General features: G+C 33.7%; 1 protein-coding gene across 8 annotated transcripts in view; it reads left to right on the forward strand.

Annotated features, from left to right (window-relative positions):
* Positions 1 to 17,698, forward strand: part of LOC139818020 (twitchin-like) — a 111,002-nt gene that overhangs the window by 21,085 nt on the left and 72,219 nt on the right. For 3 of the 8 annotated variants that reach the window (XM_071786418.1, XM_071786422.1, XM_071786423.1), the window contains exons 8-28: positions 176 to 477; positions 1,090 to 1,307; positions 1,687 to 2,092; positions 2,435 to 2,607; positions 2,853 to 3,023; positions 3,148 to 3,227; positions 3,474 to 3,639; positions 4,011 to 4,166; positions 4,607 to 4,768; positions 5,071 to 5,121; positions 5,531 to 5,548; positions 6,479 to 6,526; positions 6,656 to 6,700; positions 6,790 to 6,828; positions 6,980 to 7,042; positions 7,121 to 7,177; positions 7,309 to 7,356; positions 7,664 to 7,732; positions 16,903 to 16,956; positions 17,118 to 17,150; positions 17,390 to 17,428. In XM_071786418.1, the coding sequence (XP_071642519.1) occupies positions 176 to 477; positions 1,090 to 1,307; positions 1,687 to 2,092; positions 2,435 to 2,607; positions 2,853 to 3,023; positions 3,148 to 3,227; positions 3,474 to 3,639; positions 4,011 to 4,166; positions 4,607 to 4,768; positions 5,071 to 5,121; positions 5,531 to 5,548; positions 6,479 to 6,526; positions 6,656 to 6,700; positions 6,790 to 6,828; positions 6,980 to 7,042; positions 7,121 to 7,177; positions 7,309 to 7,356; positions 7,664 to 7,732; positions 16,903 to 16,956; positions 17,118 to 17,150; positions 17,390 to 17,428 (2,398 nt within the window). Of the gene's footprint in view, positions 1 to 175; positions 478 to 1,089; positions 1,308 to 1,686; positions 2,093 to 2,434; positions 2,608 to 2,852; positions 3,024 to 3,147; positions 3,228 to 3,473; positions 3,640 to 4,010; positions 4,167 to 4,606; positions 4,769 to 5,070; positions 5,122 to 5,530; positions 5,549 to 6,478; positions 6,527 to 6,655; positions 6,701 to 6,789; positions 6,829 to 6,979; positions 7,043 to 7,120; positions 7,178 to 7,308; positions 7,357 to 7,663; positions 7,733 to 8,291; positions 8,337 to 8,431; positions 8,489 to 8,562; positions 8,617 to 8,688; positions 8,746 to 8,881; positions 8,939 to 9,051; positions 9,112 to 9,201; positions 9,355 to 9,420; positions 9,472 to 9,559; positions 9,707 to 9,782; positions 9,825 to 9,907; positions 10,055 to 10,118; positions 10,170 to 10,251; positions 10,399 to 10,478; positions 10,530 to 10,613; positions 10,761 to 10,831; positions 10,883 to 10,968; positions 11,116 to 11,184; positions 11,236 to 11,326; positions 11,468 to 11,554; positions 11,609 to 11,734; positions 13,055 to 13,426; positions 13,484 to 13,593; positions 13,651 to 13,884; positions 13,942 to 14,011; positions 14,072 to 14,151; positions 14,272 to 14,538; positions 14,596 to 14,721; positions 14,794 to 14,879; positions 14,937 to 15,056; positions 15,114 to 15,202; positions 15,263 to 15,339; positions 15,391 to 15,473; positions 15,549 to 15,755; positions 15,810 to 15,904; positions 15,950 to 16,039; positions 16,094 to 16,460; positions 16,527 to 16,902; positions 16,957 to 17,117; positions 17,151 to 17,389; positions 17,429 to 17,564; positions 17,595 to 17,698 lie in introns of all 8 variants that reach the window. The other 5 variants (XM_071786414.1, XM_071786415.1, XM_071786416.1 and 2 more) reach the window with 5 other exon arrangements.

Here is a 17,698-nt window from a genome sequence, read left to right on the forward strand (position 1 = left end):
GACAAATTGATTTGGAAATTCGAGAGCCTGCGACTTTTATCGCGTCGCGTTTTCGGGAACATCGCGTGGCGTGGCCGGCAGATGAGAGACAACGTCATCGTGCGAGATGGCATTAGATTCGATCGATCAGAAAACGAATCGACGAATTTCTCGTCTGACGTGTCGATTTACGCAGAATACCGGACGGTAAGCCGCCGCGCTTCCCGAAGAAGCCGACGATCCGCCAGGAGGGCGACTTACTCATCATGGAATGCATCCTGGAGGCACATCCGGTGCCGGACATAACGTGGTACCAGGGTCAGAAAACGATTGCCGACAGTAAACGCGTGAAGATGTCGCGCAAGGCCACCGGCAAGGACACGTATCTGCTGACTCTCGAGATCACGAATCCGACCAAGGGTGACGGTGGGAATTACCGTTGCAACGCCTTTAACAACTTCGGCGAGAGTAACGCCAACATCTCCCTCAATTTCCAAGGCAAGTCCCCCTCGAAGCGTACGAGAGGGGGCTCTCATTGGCACTCCGAGATATTTACCAAACTTGAAAAGTTATTCCAAAAAGAATTAGCAGTTCTTCAATCGCGATCAGTTACAATCCAACAAGTTTTAAAAATATAGAAGCAGCAACGTTAAATATATTATTTTATTTTATATAATATTAATTTTATTTTTTGTCAAAAATTGATCTTAAAGCTGCAAACTGCTCGGACAATGAGATCCCTCTCGTCGACTTCGTCCATGACGAGTCCTCGACTTTCCCCATGTTTCCGTCGTACGTATATAATGCATTCTATGAACGCGCGGTAAAGGTGTACGAGCCGATTTTTCTCGATTACGATGATTGGCGATAGGTCGGTTCATCAGGTAAGCACAGTCGCGCTATTGCTAACCAATCGTGAAGTCTCTGTATCTTAATTCGCTTCATAACTCATTGAGCTGCCAACAACACGACTAACGTCAGCGGGGAGTCGCGGTCGCGGGTCGACCGATGACCCGCGACCGCGGCGAAGATCGCGTTTCCGGTGTATCCCGGAAGCGGCGCCCGTATCTTCACCGACGATGTCTAACCGTGGATCTTTCCAAGATGCAGAGGAGGGCGCGGGTTGCGCTCCGTCCTTCATCGAGAAACCTCGCATCCTCCCGAATGAGACCGGCACGCTGATCACCATGAAGTGCAAGTGCAAGGCGAATCCCAAGCCGGAGGTCACGTGGTTCCGCGGCACCAGCGTGGTGAAGGAGTCGTCGAAGATCTCGATCAAGACTAAGACGGTCGAGGAGGACATATATGAACTTATTATGGAGATAAAGGTAATTATCTAAAAAGTTTGTTAAAAACGAACATAATTTAAATTGATTTTATTTAATTATTACAGTATGGAAGTAAATCTCTGCTCTTCAAGTTCTCAAACACTTAATTCTTTCTTTCTTTTATACAGATTTTTGGCTTTACATTTTTTTCTTCCGGATTATCAGTGCCGTAGATTATATCGATCAAGCCTACTTAGAACTTGATTCGTTCACTCGTTATTAAGATCTCAACATCTCGGGTACTTGCAAGTCATCGCGTCGCGTAAAAGAGTCACGTATACTCGTGACTCGTTTCGCGTGTACTTGACGCGAGACACTACCGTGTCTTTTGAATTTCCGAATTTTAATTAAATCTTTCTATTTTTTTTCCTGACAACAGGATCCATCGGGACCGGACGGCGGCACTTACAGATGTCACGTGAAGAACGAGCATGGCGAGAGCAACGCCAATTTGAATTTGAATATCGAGGCGGAACCGGAACCGGAGGGAGACGGGCCGACGTTTGTGGAGAAGCCACGGATACGGTCGCATAATAAGGGCAAGCTCGTCGTCATGGACTGCAAGGTGAAGGCGAAGCCGAAGCCGCAGATTGTATGGACCCGCGCGGGCCAAGTGGTGAAGGAGTCCTCGAAGATTTCCCTCAGCATCGTTGAAGAGAAGGACGATGTTTATTATATCAAATTGTCTCTGAACGATCCTGGACCGGACGATTCCGGCCTTTACAAGTGCAACATTAAGAACGACCTTGGCGAACTCAATGCCAATCTTACGTTAAACGTCGAAAGTAAGTTCACATTTCTTATATTAAACATTATTCAAAGCGATAATAATCCAATTAGTTTTTTTTATAATTAAAAACAATTGATTTAGATTTAATTATTCAACTTTTATTTCAAATATGTTTAGTTTTTCTGAGGATGTGTTCATAAATGTTGGAAAGATATTATAAGTTAATTAATAAATACTTATACTGATCCCAATTTCCCGTTATATTTATTGGAATATAATAAATGAAAATGTTACATTTCAACAATAAGTTCTTTAAAAAATATGTAAAGCACAGATCGTAACAGAAAAATTTGAAGATAGATTAGAATATTAATCAATTTTTCGATTGCGATTTTAGTTATACCCGTAATTAAAGAGAAGCCAAAGGTAGTAAAGATTGTCAAGAAGAAGACGGTCGTGATTGAATGTCACGTTCTTTCTCAATTCGCACCTGAGTGTACGTGGTTTAAGGAAACTCAGGCCGTTAAAGAGGATACTAGACACAAATTGCATGTCGAGCAAGTCAAAGAAGTGAGTTCCATATAATAAAACATTATTCTGTATTAAAGTAAATCATTAGTAAAAAGAAATATATTTAGAATTTAAAATTTAACAGAATAACCAGAACGGAATTATTTTCTTTTACGTTTATTGTCACTGCGACATATCGCGTACAACTAAAAAGTAGCATTTAAATAATATTCAGTATACACAATGTAATTATTATTAAAAAATATATATTATATGAATTTTGATCAGCTGATTTCTTCGAATAGGGTGAATTCGCCGTGAAACTCGAAATCGAACAAATGTCGGCGACAGACAAGGGTACGTACAAATTGGTGGCGCGCAACGAAAAGGGCGAAGCCACGTCGCAAGTAGTGGAAGTGACGGAAATTCCAGACCAAGGAGAAAAACCAAAAATTGTTACCGGCCTCAAATCAATTGTGAGTATGTTTATTGGTAAATGCAGCGCTTTTTGATTTTACATTTATTTTGATAAAAAGATAATATTGTTAAAACAAAGTTTCTTTCATTAATTCATTGTCGTGTGCTGATTTTTATTTCCAGACTGTCGAGGAAGGCAAGACGGTCGAGCTCGTCGCCACTCTCGCAACGCAAGACCGAAAGGTCACTGTCATATGGACTAGGTACGTATTTAATATAAAAATTGCATTTTAAATATAATTTGCGAATTTCTTGATTCAAAAATATAGTATTTTATTTAACTTAGAAATTGTATACCATAACAATATAAGAATGGAAATTATCAATATTATCTAAAACAATTTATCTTAGCTAGCACACAATCGTATTTTTTGCCTTTTCTTATATTATACGAATTTTCTTAGATTGTTCTACAGATTGTTTCAATAATATTTGCAATATGATTACAGAGATTCAACGGTCGTCAAAGCGTCAAAGGACATCATGATCTCCTTCAACGGTCTGGATATGAAATTGACCATTACCTCTGCATCGACAGAATTTACGGGATCATATAAAGTCGTCGTGAGCAACGAATACGGTCAAGACGAATCGTCGGCTCGTCTCGTCGTCAAGGTAGGCAATTTTATTTAATATGATCACGGATTACGATCTATACGTGGATGTAAGTTTCTTTTATTGGTCACTTTTTCTGTCTTTGTTTAAATTTATATTTTAATATATTGCAAAAAGAATTCACACTTCAGTGAAAAATTAACATGTTGAATTTAAAATTGTAATTGTTTCCCCTTTTCTTGTGAATTTCACATGAACTTAAAACGTATTGTATCTCCAATAATTGATCCAAGTACCCCGTTGAAAAATTAGCATGTTGCTCAAGTATGAATATCTAACGTGATTAAATCATCTTCCTAATAAATTCGAAGATTATTCGTAAATTTAATATGTTCCCCAATGTTGCATGCAATCCCCTCATTAAATTGCAGAAGAAAGAGGAGAAAAAGAAGGACGAGGAGGAGGAAGAGAAGAAGAAGAAGAAGGTCGAGAAGAAAGAAGAGAAGAAAGAAGAGGAAAAGAAGGAAGAGAAGAAGGTGGAGAAAAAGACCGAAGAAAAGAAGGAGGAGAAGAAAGAGGAAAAGAAGGTAGCCGCCGACATGAGAGGATCAATCAAAATTTCATTTAATTTTCAATCGTTTTCTGTTGCCTCTCTATTCCTTCCGTTACACCTTTTTTGTGATTAACAAATTACTCTTACACTAGCCACATACAACTTAATACAGATACAGAAAGATTAATCGTTTTGCAGAATTTATTACAGTACGCTCCTTTATATTTGTAATTATCTAAAAATAATGATTGTTGTATAAAAAGAGAGCACTATTAGAAGAAAAAGAAAAAAAAATTTTAATTTTAGATAATTCTTTATTATGCAATTGATTATCGATGTACAATTAAATTAATATGAAGTAAATCACATAATTCAAAGAGCATCTACTATGTAATTCGCAAAAAATGATCGATCTTTCGATTCCTCGACGCGACAATTGGCATATCGTTGAAAAATTATATCTCGATACATAAGGTAATAAGTTCAACGTGGAGCGACGATGATGGCTGGAGATCGGAGGAATATGAGGAGGAAATGGAGGAAGAGGAGGAAGTGGTGAGTGTAATTGAGTCCAGCATTATCAGCACGGAGGCCATTCTCGAGGAATCGGACTCTGAAATTGTTTCTCGCGTCGAGGTACACACACATACACAAACATATACCAACACTAATACATAAATTCATCTTTCGTCAATTTAAATTTTTATACTTATTTGATAATAACTTAACAACAATGTATTCATGTATTAATGTAATATGTTGTTTTTTTTTCTAATAAAATAAGTGATCTTATTTTTTAATTACTTATAAAACAAAATTTTATAATTTATTACATGTAACTATTTAATGCCGATTCGACTTCTTCTCTTCTCTTCTTTCATAAGTTATGAAAATTATGTCTTCGTAGGATAAATCATTTTTTTCTTGTTATTTTCAAGGATAAGCCCGATTTGAAACCGAACGGTATCGACAAACCAGGGGTTGGGAAGGTACGAGATACAATCTATTTCTTTTTAATTTTTTAAGAGGAGGATTAAATGCAATTTTTTCCGAAAACAGTACACTGTGATCAGAACACATCACACCGTGAGAATAATTACTTGTCATTTGTGCCCTATTGTTTATTATTGTACCCACCATTATTCTTGTTTGCATCTTTTTTATCATTTGTGTCATACCTTTACCTTGAAGTTTATGTGTGTACTGTGTGTTCCATGTCCACAATATGTAGAAGAAGCTTATTACATTAAACGCAAATTTCCAGCAGATAATAGTAGATATAATTGATAAATTATACATATAAATGACATTGATTACGCTTGTGAAGAAAATAATTCTAAGTTAATAATATATATCATATGCGAAAGAAAGTAAAGGCCCTGATGTATTCTGTTTCAGAAAATGGAGATCTTACAGGTGAGCATAAGATATCACACAGTCGGATTTCGGTAATGTAATGCGCTCGAACAGTCACTTTTATCCGCTCGAACAAATACCACTGTGCTCTGAAGCTTGAGGCTTTAGCAAAATATTTTGGCCAATTTGCGAAACAGCATATGTTTACACTGCAAATCCAAGTGTATTATTTTCACACAAGTAAACGTATATCTAAAAATAACACATTTGACTGAAGCTCTTTTTACATGTCACTTCCGTGTTAAATAACGTCATTTAACATGTTTAATTGTATTAAATTGAAAATTAATACGTTCAATCATGTTAAATGATGTGATTTAAAACAGCAAGAAATGTGTAAGAAGAGCTGAAATAATACACTTGGATTTATAGTGTATAAAATTGTTTTCAGTTTTATTTTCAGTATGAGAAAATCTTATCTTGCCATCGCAAAATTGTCTTTATGCATTTAATATTTGCCGCTTTTGCGCCATATAAATTTGCTTATATTATTTTACTTTTCGCAGCATCCACTTAATCTCGGCTTATCCGCTAAGTTTCTTCGAACGATCTCACGCGCACGCTTAAGCAACCGCCTTGATATTTATTTTCCTTTACTAGAAACGCAAGTTTTTCCAAGAGCTTTTTCAGATGCCATATTTCTTTCCGAATCCTAGAAGCTGGTTCCTTTAAATCTATCCAACTCTGCTTCAAAGTTGTTTATTTCTTTATTTCGCATGCTATAGGGTTTTACTTTGTGTGTTTTATATTGCGTGTGTTTGTGCATGAAAAATGCGAAGAAAACGAGCATCAGAGATACTTATGCCTGATTAAATGCAAACATTATCTTAAATTACATTTGTACGTGCAATTGTATCTCTGATTACTGTGTAAATCCAAATTAGATGAAAGTATTTTTGCTAATATTACTTTATTTTTTTACGTATGTAGAAAGATGAAGAAATCATGAATAATGTTGAAGAAAGGAAATCTATTAAGGTAAAAATGTAAAATGTAGTTCTTATTAAATATCGTATTTAAAATAATATAACGACCAATCCATTTAGTGATTATATACTTAATTTTACGTCTTAATATTGTTTTTTATATATTTTTTTAAATTTGTAGAAGAAAGCCGCCGAAAAAGTTGAAGATAAGAAAGAAGAAGAAAAGGTAAGCGCAATTATTCTCACAAACTTAATTTATCTGTTAAAAATCTATTTCTCTTTTTTTACCTTTAAATCTAAATTATCTTTTTCCAGAAAAAGATTCTGAAGAAGAAAGAGCCCGAATCTAAGGAGGTGTGCATAATTCACTTTTTCTATTTTTATATTTTATTTTTATAACTTATTTTGTAAATTATCTTTATTTAACATAATATATTTCTATTTATTATAAATTAATTTGATAGTTCGTATTATCTAACATTGTTATACTTATTAATGTGTATAGGTATCTCGAGAAACCACGCCTAAACCCGATAAAACCGTGAGTCGCAAGGAATCAGTTAGCAGGGTGACTATTAATCATATTATTTATTTTTTGAATAGTCAGTTAGACAAATAGATTTTATATATAAATTTTCATATTTAGGTAGAAGAACTTAGGACAGAGAGCCGTCGCAGCTCGCTTGTCACGACTGAAGAAAAGGTAAGATATAAAAATGTAACGATATAATATTAAATTCCATTCGAGAGTTATGGTCCCGAAAAATTTATCCTGTGCCACAGATATTATGTAAAATACGAATTATTTTGATTTATTTTACTATCATCGTATAGATAATGGATGATGGCACCGCGACACCACGACGTCTTTCTATACAGAAGGTACACATACACGCATACATACGTGCATTTCACATGCAGACATTACCAAGAAACATTTCCAACAATTACAAACAATTTCACAAAACTGATAATTGAAAAAGATATTTCTCATTGACTAGAATAAATAACATAAATTGTATTATTAATTATTTATAAGAAAATTCAATTTTATTTTAATTTTAAGTTTGCTTCAATTAACTCCGTCTCTTAAGCTAGAAATTTTGTTAGGAAATATTGGTTATTATATAAATTAGAAAATTTATGTTAATTGAATTTTAATTTATGTATTATCTTCTATCTATTATAGACCGAAGAAGAGGTCAAAGTAGAAAGCAGACGATCTTCTATCATAGAAAAGAAGAAAACGACCGAAAAGGTAAGAAATATAATGCTGTTTCTAATCGATTATATCATGTGCTAACAATATATTTCGTAGTCGATTAATTGATTAGTGGTTACATTAATTAATTTTTGGAAAAAAAAGTAAGTATAACGTGAGTGAATTGTCACCTTCTCGAAATCGACGTAAGAAGGGGTTTTTATATTTTTTAGAAATAAATTATTTTTGTTAATAGCTTGATGTAATTTTAGTGTTTGCCAAACTTGTGTTAATACAAATTATATAATTTTTTTTCCAAGTAGTCTTTGAAAATAGTTTATTATAGGTTTGATTTTTAAAGCTTTCAATGTGCAAATAATTTTACAACAAATAGGAAATTACAATTTTAATTAAAAATAGAAAATTTATGCTATCTACGAAACTTTATGGTTAATAAGAGTTTAAGGATATATCAGAGGAACGAAAAGAATAGATATTAGATTACGGTATTTTTATATTGCGCGATAAATATTGAGGTTCGAGATTCGTGTCGCAGTCGTTAGACTTTGTGTACAAGAAAAAACATTCGAGAACATTTTATCTCGCGTTATTGCAGGACGTACCCAGGCTAAGAGCCACTCCGCGAGCGATTGAAGACGAGGTACACTCATATATGTACATTTTAATTGTCCTAATCATTTTATTTTATATTATTTTTCTTTTAATTATACTGTGTAACGAATGAATATTTTCTAGAACACACTCACAGCGAAGATCAAGCCACACACACACAAATCCGATGAGGAGATTCAGGTACATAGCAACACAATGTTACTTTTAATCGTACATCGTTCATTAGCGTACACATTACACTTAATTAATTCTAGGACATTTGGCCTAAACCGACAAAGCGCGATAGTATATCGGTAACAACTTACGAGGTACGTGACGCATTTATTGTTGCACATTTATGCGTCTTAAGACACACTATATAGATACATGAAACATTATAGGAAACTACGAAATCCAGTGTAACTTCGTCCGTGCGTGAAACCGACCGTAAACCGAAGGTACATATCTCGCGTCATAGGTATATTGAATATATTTGAAAAATGTTGTTTTCCTTCAAAGTGGAAACAAATTTTTCTATAATATTTGCGAGAAAAGGGAATTTTTGTTAATCACGTAAAAATAAAAACCTTCTAGATTACACCTCAAGCTGCGATTAAGCCACGCGGGCGCGATTCGGACGATGAACTTGAGGTATACAGAAAATTATATTGCACATGATAATATATATGTCAGTTACATATACAATGACAGTTAAACATTTTGCGAACGATACACGTGTATTTTATCGACGCTATTAATTTTAGGACGCTTGGAGCATTCACAATCTGGGAGAACGTGATAATGAATCTGCGCCATATTACAGAGTATGCGAATATGCTATACGTAAAAGCACACATTTTAATTTACAAGAACGTAACATGTTCAACGTATTTTTTTTTTAATTTTCATTTTAGGATACATCGTCAGATAAGACACACAAACCTTACACACCCGCAGATACACACCCACGTAAAAAATCAGACGAAGACAAACCGAAAGATAAAATATTATCACACGACATAGCCGCAAAAAAGACACAACCGCAGAAATCCGACGAGGAGATTGAGGTATAGAATATTTATTGTAGCTGGCTAGGCACGAATAGCATATCTTTAAACTGTCAATCTGTTTAGGATATTTGGGCGAGTAAAAGACGCGATAGTGACTCCAAAAAACGTGACAAAGTATGCAAATACATTTAAAATACGGATATGCGTGAGTAGTTCAAATCTCTTTAGAAGAGATGATAAAATTTTGGATATATTATTTTAGAATGCTCCGAAAGAGAAAGCATATTTGCGTGACATCTCTACGAGTAAAATTTCACGTAAATCTGATGAGCTATCAACAGATAAGACACTTTCTCGTGACACACCAACATATAAAATACATCGACAGAAATCAGATGAAGAAATTGAGGTATAGGGTACTTTATTGTCGCACAAGTTGGCTAGGCGTGAATTACGTATTACTTTTAATATATAAATCTTTTTAGGCGAGCAAAAAACGCGATATTGACTTCAAAAAACGTGACAAAGTATGCGTATAGATTAAAATCATGAATATTACTCACAAATCTTTTTAAAAAAAGATTGTAAAACTTAAAATATGTTATTTTAGGATATTCCGAAAGAGAAAGAACCACGTGATACATCTATTACTGAAACATTATCGCGTAAATCTGCCGACATTTCAAAAACTGAGACACTTCCTCGTGACACGCCAACATATAAAATACGTCCGCAAAAATCTGACGAAGAAGTTGAGGTATACATATAATATTATTGCCAGGCACGAGTTACACATTTTTATAATACGTCAATATTTTTAGGACATTTGGGCGAGTAAAGAACGTGATATTGACTCCAAAAAACATGACAAAGTATGCGTATAAATTAAAATTATGAATATTACTTACAAATTAAAAAAAAAGAGATTGTAAAATTTAAAATATGTTATTTTAGGATATTCCAAAAGAGAAAAAACCACGTGATACATTTACTACTAAAACACTATCGCGTAAATCTGACGACATTTCAAAAACTGAGACACTTTCTCGTGACACGACAACATATAAAATACGTCCGCAAGAATCTGACGAAGAAATTGAGGTATATAATATTATTAAATTGTAAGACACATATTTTTGCGAGTTATATATTTTTAATATATAATTCGTCAATATTTTTAGGATATTTGGGCGAGTAAAGAACCCGATATTGACTCCAAAAAGCGTGACAAAGTATGCGTATAAATTAAAATCATGAATATTACTTACAGATTTTTTTAAAAAAGAGATTGTAAAACTTAAAATATGTTATTTTAGGATATTCCGAAAGAGAAAAAACCACGTGATATATTTACTACTAAAACACTATCGCGTAAATCTGACGACATTTCAAAAACTGAGACACTTTCTCGTGACACGACAACATATAAAATACGTCCGCAAGAATCTGACGAAGAAATTGAGGTATATAATATTATTATTGCGAGACACATATTTTTGCGAGTTATATATTTTTAATACGTCAATATTTTTAGGACATTTGGGCGAGTAAAAAACGCGACATTGATTCCAAAAAACGTGACAAAGTATGCGTATAAATTAAAATCATATAAATGTCACTTATAAAATTTTTTAAAAAAGAGATTGTAAAACTTAAAATATGTCATTTTAGGATACTCCGAAAGAAAAAGAACCACGTGATATATCTACGATTAAAGTAATATCGCGTAAATCCGATGACATTTCAAAAACTAAGACATCTTCTCGTGACACACCAACACATAAAATACGTTCGCAAGAATCTGATGAAGAAATTGAGGTATATATAATACTATTGCGAGACACATATTTTTGCGAGTTACACATATTTAATACGTAATATTTTTAGGATATTTGGGCGAGTAAAGAATACGATAGCGATTCCAAAAAGCATGAAAAAGTATGCGTACATATATAAATTAAGAATTTATTCGCGAATAGTAGAATCTTTTCAGAAGAGATAATATAAAACTTGAAATATGTTATTTTAGGATACTCCGAAAGAGAAAACTCGTTTGCGTGATACACCTGCAAGTAAAATACTTCTGCATAAATCCGATGATGTTACAAAAGATAAGACATTTTCTCGTGACACTCCTACATATAAAACACATTCGCCGGAAAAAATTGAGGTACATAACTTTGAGGTACATACATATTATTGCACAGTTTGCGAAGCATATGTTACGTACTTTCGAAATATAATTTTTTCTATATAGGATATTCGGTCGACTAAGACGAAAGAAGATGTCGATTCTAAGAAATATGATAAAGTACGCAAATATAGTTATTAATTATCAGGCGTATATAATTATTGAATATAGTAATTAATTATCACGCGTATATATAATTGAATAGGAACAAAGAAAGCAATAATGACATTTTAAATAATATTTTAGGACGCGCCAAAAGATAAGACATTTACACATGGTACACCCGCAGCTAAAATACAACCACACAAACCTGATGAGGTACCGAAAGATAAGACACTTCCACGTGACACACCCACGACTAAAATACAAAAACCTGACGAAGTGTCAAAAGATAAAACAAATCTACAAGACACACCTACTCACAAAATACAACCACACAAACATGATGATGTGCCGAAAGATAAGACACTTCCACATGATGCACCTATGGCTAAAATACAAAAACCTGACGAAATGCCAAAAGATAAGACACTTTTTACACCCACAGCTAAAATACAATCACACAAACCTGATGAGGTGCCGAAAGATAAGACACTTCCACGCGATACGCCTACGGCTAAAACACAAAAACCTGACGAAATGCCAAAAGATAAGACACTTTTTACACCCACAGCTAAAATACAATCACACAAACTTGATGAGGTGCCGAAAGATAAGATACTTCCACGTGATACAGCTACGGCTAAAATACAAAAACCTGACGAAGTGTCAAAAGATAAACCACTTTTACATGATACACCCACAGCTACAATACAATCATACAAACCTGATGAGGTGCCGAAAGATAAGACACTTCCACGTGACATACCCACAGCTAAAATACAAAAACCTGACGAAGTGTCGAAAGATAAAACACATCTACAGGACACACCTACTCACAAAATACATCCACACAAACCTGATGAGGTGCCGAAAGATAAGACACTTCCACGTGATACACCTACGGCTAAAATACAAAAACCTGACGAAATGCCAAAAGATAAGATACTTCCACGTGATACAGCTACGGCTAAAATACAAAAACCTGTCGAAGTGTCAAAAGATAAAACACTTTTACATGATACACCTACGGCTAAAATACAGCCACACAAATCTGATGAGATGCCGAAAGATAAGGCACTTCCGCGTGATAAACCTACGGCTAAAATACAAAAACCTGACGAAGTGTCAAAAGATAAAACACTTTTACATGATATACCTACGGCTAAAATACAGCCACACAAATCTGATGAGATGCCGAAAGATAAGGCACTTCCGCGTGATACACCTACGGTTAAAATACAAAAACCTGACGAAGTGTCAAAAGATAAAACACTTTTACATGATACACCTAAATCTAAAATACAGCTACACAAATCTGATGAGGTGCCGAAAGATAAGACACTTCCACGTGATACACCTACGGTTAAAATACAAAAACCTGACGAAGTGTTAAAAGATAAAACACTTTTACATGATACACCCAAATCTAAAATACAGCCACACACATCTGACGAAAAAATCGAGGTATATGACACTTACATCACACATACATACACATACATACATATGAAGAGTACAGGGGAAAAATGATCAATGTTCATGTTGCACTCTGATAATTCTTCCTTACCAGAGCGTGGACTATGATCGGTTTTTTCCAGCACGATATATCTTTCGGCCTTATTTCCAATAAATTGTAACTGTTCTTGATCAAAACAGATAAGAATTATGAAAGTTCTTTGAAAGTTCTTTGAAAATGCCACAAGATAGCATAATCAAAGTAATTTTACAAAAAGTGTACTTTGGTCGTTTTTCCCCTGTATCCTTTATATATATCGTAATTACAAATATATATTTTAGATATAGATATACTTTATCTTTAAAATATTAATATTGTAGGACGTTTCGCCGACCAAGCCGAAAGAACGTGACACTGATTCTAAAACACGTGACAAAGTAAGCAAATTAATACATTATATGAGTACTGTGCAGTGTGCACGAATAGTGCAAATTTATACAAGAGGGGGAGGGTATATCATATTCTAAATATAATATTATTTTATTAGGACTTACCGAAATCTAAAGATAAATCATCCCGTCGTCAATCTGATGAGAAAATCGAGGTACACGTTACATATATATAACATTACAAGTATATTACACTGTATAATTTTTTACTTATTTTTTTTTTAACAAAATTGACACATTTAGGATATTTGATATAAGCAGAGAATAAATTATCCAAAAATGACGAAATATATTAGATATTTTTACGCGTAGAAAGTAGTTATTATTGTACAATTGAATTGTTAGTTTTTAAAAGAATACCATAGTCTATAAATACGGTATTATTTTAGGATTTGCCCAAAGCAAAAGATAAACCGTTCCGTCGTCAATCCGACGAAGAAATCGAGGTACACGTTACACATTGCACATCACATTGTATATATTTTTGTATATATTTTTTAACGCTGACACTTTTAGGATATTTCGCCCAAGCGGAGGGAACGTGAAAACAAAGCACACAAAGACAAAACAGATGAGGTACATCACGTAACACATCTTGCATACTTAAATAAATCTGTAAAATAATGAGCATGACTTTAAAGAATCGTTATTATTAGGATACACCGGTAATTAAGGCTAAGAGACGTGTGTCTAAACCTGATGATCAAACGGAAGCAGATAGAATATCTATGGACAAAACAAAAGCGCGTGATATCAAGCCCGCGCGAAGTAACGAGGTAGATTATAAACAACGAGACAGATAATATCCGCACAGTTATTTAAAAAAATAATTAGTTTTATCCATTTACATTATCTTTGATATTTGACGATGAAAGAATAATGATCGGTAGCAAATCGACAAAATTTATATTTTAGAAAAGTTATATCTATTAAAGTTAAATAATGCACGCGAAATAAATACAAAATTATATTTTTTTTTGTAAAAAAAATACAATATCTGTATATAGAATATAGAATTCGTTAAAACATGCTTAAAATTTTAGGACAAATTGGCACCGAAAGCGAAAGGACACGATGATAGACACGTCCCACACCGTGAGGTACACGAAAATATAAATACATATGACACTTCGCTTCACTTTACTCTACTTTACACAATTCACATTTTCCTACTTCGCACTCACATATCTCTGACACAGCTTTGGTAAAGTGCACCGTTATTTTAGGATGCTACAGACGCATCACACAAACCTCCACTCGACCGAGATGTCAAAACTTACTACACACACTACAATTACGTTAGTTAGACAATATACTTATCATTTTATAGTGGACGGTGAAACTTATTATTTTTGTTTATTTTAAGATTGATGTATTATTTTAGGACGTATGGGCACCGAAATCCATCGAGCGCGAACCAAATTCTGTCACAATCGATAAGGTACACACATATTGCACACATACACGACACATAAGCATGTATATGACGTGAGATAGATTTATCAGAAAGAAATATTAATAAATACGCATCGACACAATTATTTATTTTTTAATTTTTTAGGATGTTTTATTACCTACCGTTAAACCGCAAACACACGAATCTGACGACGATATTGAGGTACAGGATACGCATATATACAGTGCAGTATATATTTTTTAATTATAAATTAGTCGTGATTAATGTAATGAAATAATGCGCAACCGTAGGATATCTGGGCTTCGAGAACCGACGAGGACGACGCGCCTAAACCTATCAGAAAGTTAGAGGTACATGCAATTGACACTACGTTTATTTCTACTTTTGTTATTTACAGTACGGGTCGTAATTTATCGGTACATTTTAGGACTCGCGAGTTTCCAAAGTTGCGCCGTATAAAATCGGGGACAAAGTCGAGGTACATATTTACAAGTATTCATGCACTATCCGAAAATTATATATCTGTTCGGTACACGACGATTTTTTAAATTTATCTCACAGGAACCTACGTCCACACCCGCGCCTAAACTTGCATCTAAGCCTAGGAACGGCGTAAGCAAGCCCAAAGAGATCAGGGTACACGTTTTTCACATTCACACATTCACAATAATCTTAATATTTAATACACTTAATATTATAACACTTAATATTTAAATTACACTTAATATTTAAATTAAGACGTTTTTACTTTATTCATATATTTACAATCTTATCCGTTTGCGAAAGAGATGAGAAGAAATGAAATGAGCTTTTCGGATAGATTTTATCCTTCAATCTTTTTAGGAAAGCGATATACCCGAACACGAAGTAGGCGAGATCAAACGCAAAGAGGCCAAGGTACACATTCGCACACGTACAATTGCACGCATTCAAATACACACAGTACACGATAAATTTAGATTAATATCATTTTCTTTATTTTTTTATTTTAGAGCAAAGATACTAACTCTACACTTGACAAGGAAGAGGTGCCCAAGGTATATACAATACAAAATGGCAAAAATATATACACACAAAACACACTCTTTATGTTGACGGCGTTATTTTATTACATTTTGCAATTGTAGAAAAAGGTGTCCACTAGACGTAGGTCGTCGACGAAATCGGTGGAAAATTCCGAGGTATAAAAGATTATATCTCACCGATCTTCATTTTCTTTTGATGCTAATCACTGGCTCTTTTCACTTGCCTGGTCGCATAATCTTCGATAACTCTTCATTCTCTTTGCACATGTAATCTTCGATGCACACGCATTTTTCACTTTTCTCTACGCTGTAATCTTCGAAGCTGTCTATCTTGCGTCTTCGCAAATGTGCGTTGATATTCTTCGTTGAGTTAACCATTGTGACGGTTGACTCGACATGCGAACGGCACATTTTCTTCTGTCATCTCTTCACGATAATCCGTTTTCTTCTTTTCTTGCTGCTTCTCTTCTTCTTGCTCTTCTTTAAAACGTATACATTTTGGTTGATTATAAATATTGTTTAGGACCAAGAACCAGTATTGAAACCAAAGAAGAAGAAACCTAAATCCGCGGATGAATCTAACAACAAGGTATACGATTACATATTAACAATACATATCACGATTATAAAGATATGAAAGATGAATTTTATATCTCTGTATAGGGAATAAAACGATATATGATCATTTATATATGTGAATATTAATTATAGATATTTGTTATTAATTACCGCATTGCTATTCGCTTTAAATTGTCACTAACATTAATATGCAAAATTTTTTATACTATATTATGTTGCAAAATAGAATAGAATGACAAAAGTATTTATATATATTTATTAATTATATTATATATTTATAAGTATATCTTTACTATTTATGTCTTTTATACGGTTTACACATTTTTTAACAGGAATATACTCTTACAACGTATAAATCTTACAATGTATAAATAAATATTTTGTAGAAAGAGGAACCGACTACAAAACCGAAAACTCCCGGAAAACCGGAAACACCGAAGGTACACAAAAGCATAAAATCTACGCATATACAAAATTTCCAACATGATTTAAATATTTTATTTTTCTGACAATTACATTTAACCTTCGTAAGATAAACTATAAAATGTAAAATTTATATTTAAAAAACACGAGTTTTAAACGCACTATTACTATATTTTAGGAAGAAGCTAAGCCTAAACCGGGAGAGGCGAAGGTATATAAAACAATTACACTTGTTTTTATATGTAACAATTTTTCGCTCGTGATTAACACTGACAGTTACAGCTAAAATATATACAGCGACAATTAAAGCATAATACAATAAAATATAATGCTCTTCTCTAATACCACGCCATATTTAAAAAATGAGCACCAGCTACATTAACCACGTGTCGTAAATGTGTAACTTAAGATATTTTCGTTTACATTCAAACACATTTTGAACATTTTTAGGTGGAACCGAAAGCCAAACCTAAACCAGAAGAAGTAAAGGTATATTCACGCATATACTATATATACAATATACATCTTGCAACAATATACACTTGCACACAAGTAACAGAGAGTGCAATAAAATAAAATAAAAATGGCAAATGGGGAACACTATTAAACTCTCGTACACTTTTAGGAAGCCAAGCCTAAACCAGACGAACCGAAGGTACACAAAACACTTTTCATACATATACACATTTTACTAAATTCAATAATTAGTTTAATTATATCACGGTCTATTAGCATAAAAAGTAAGACATTAACACTCAA

Source organism: Temnothorax longispinosus, chromosome 8, assembly GCF_030848805.1.
Source record: "Temnothorax longispinosus isolate EJ_2023e chromosome 8, Tlon_JGU_v1, whole genome shotgun sequence".
Taxonomy (NCBI): Eukaryota; Metazoa; Arthropoda; class Insecta; order Hymenoptera; family Formicidae; genus Temnothorax; species Temnothorax longispinosus.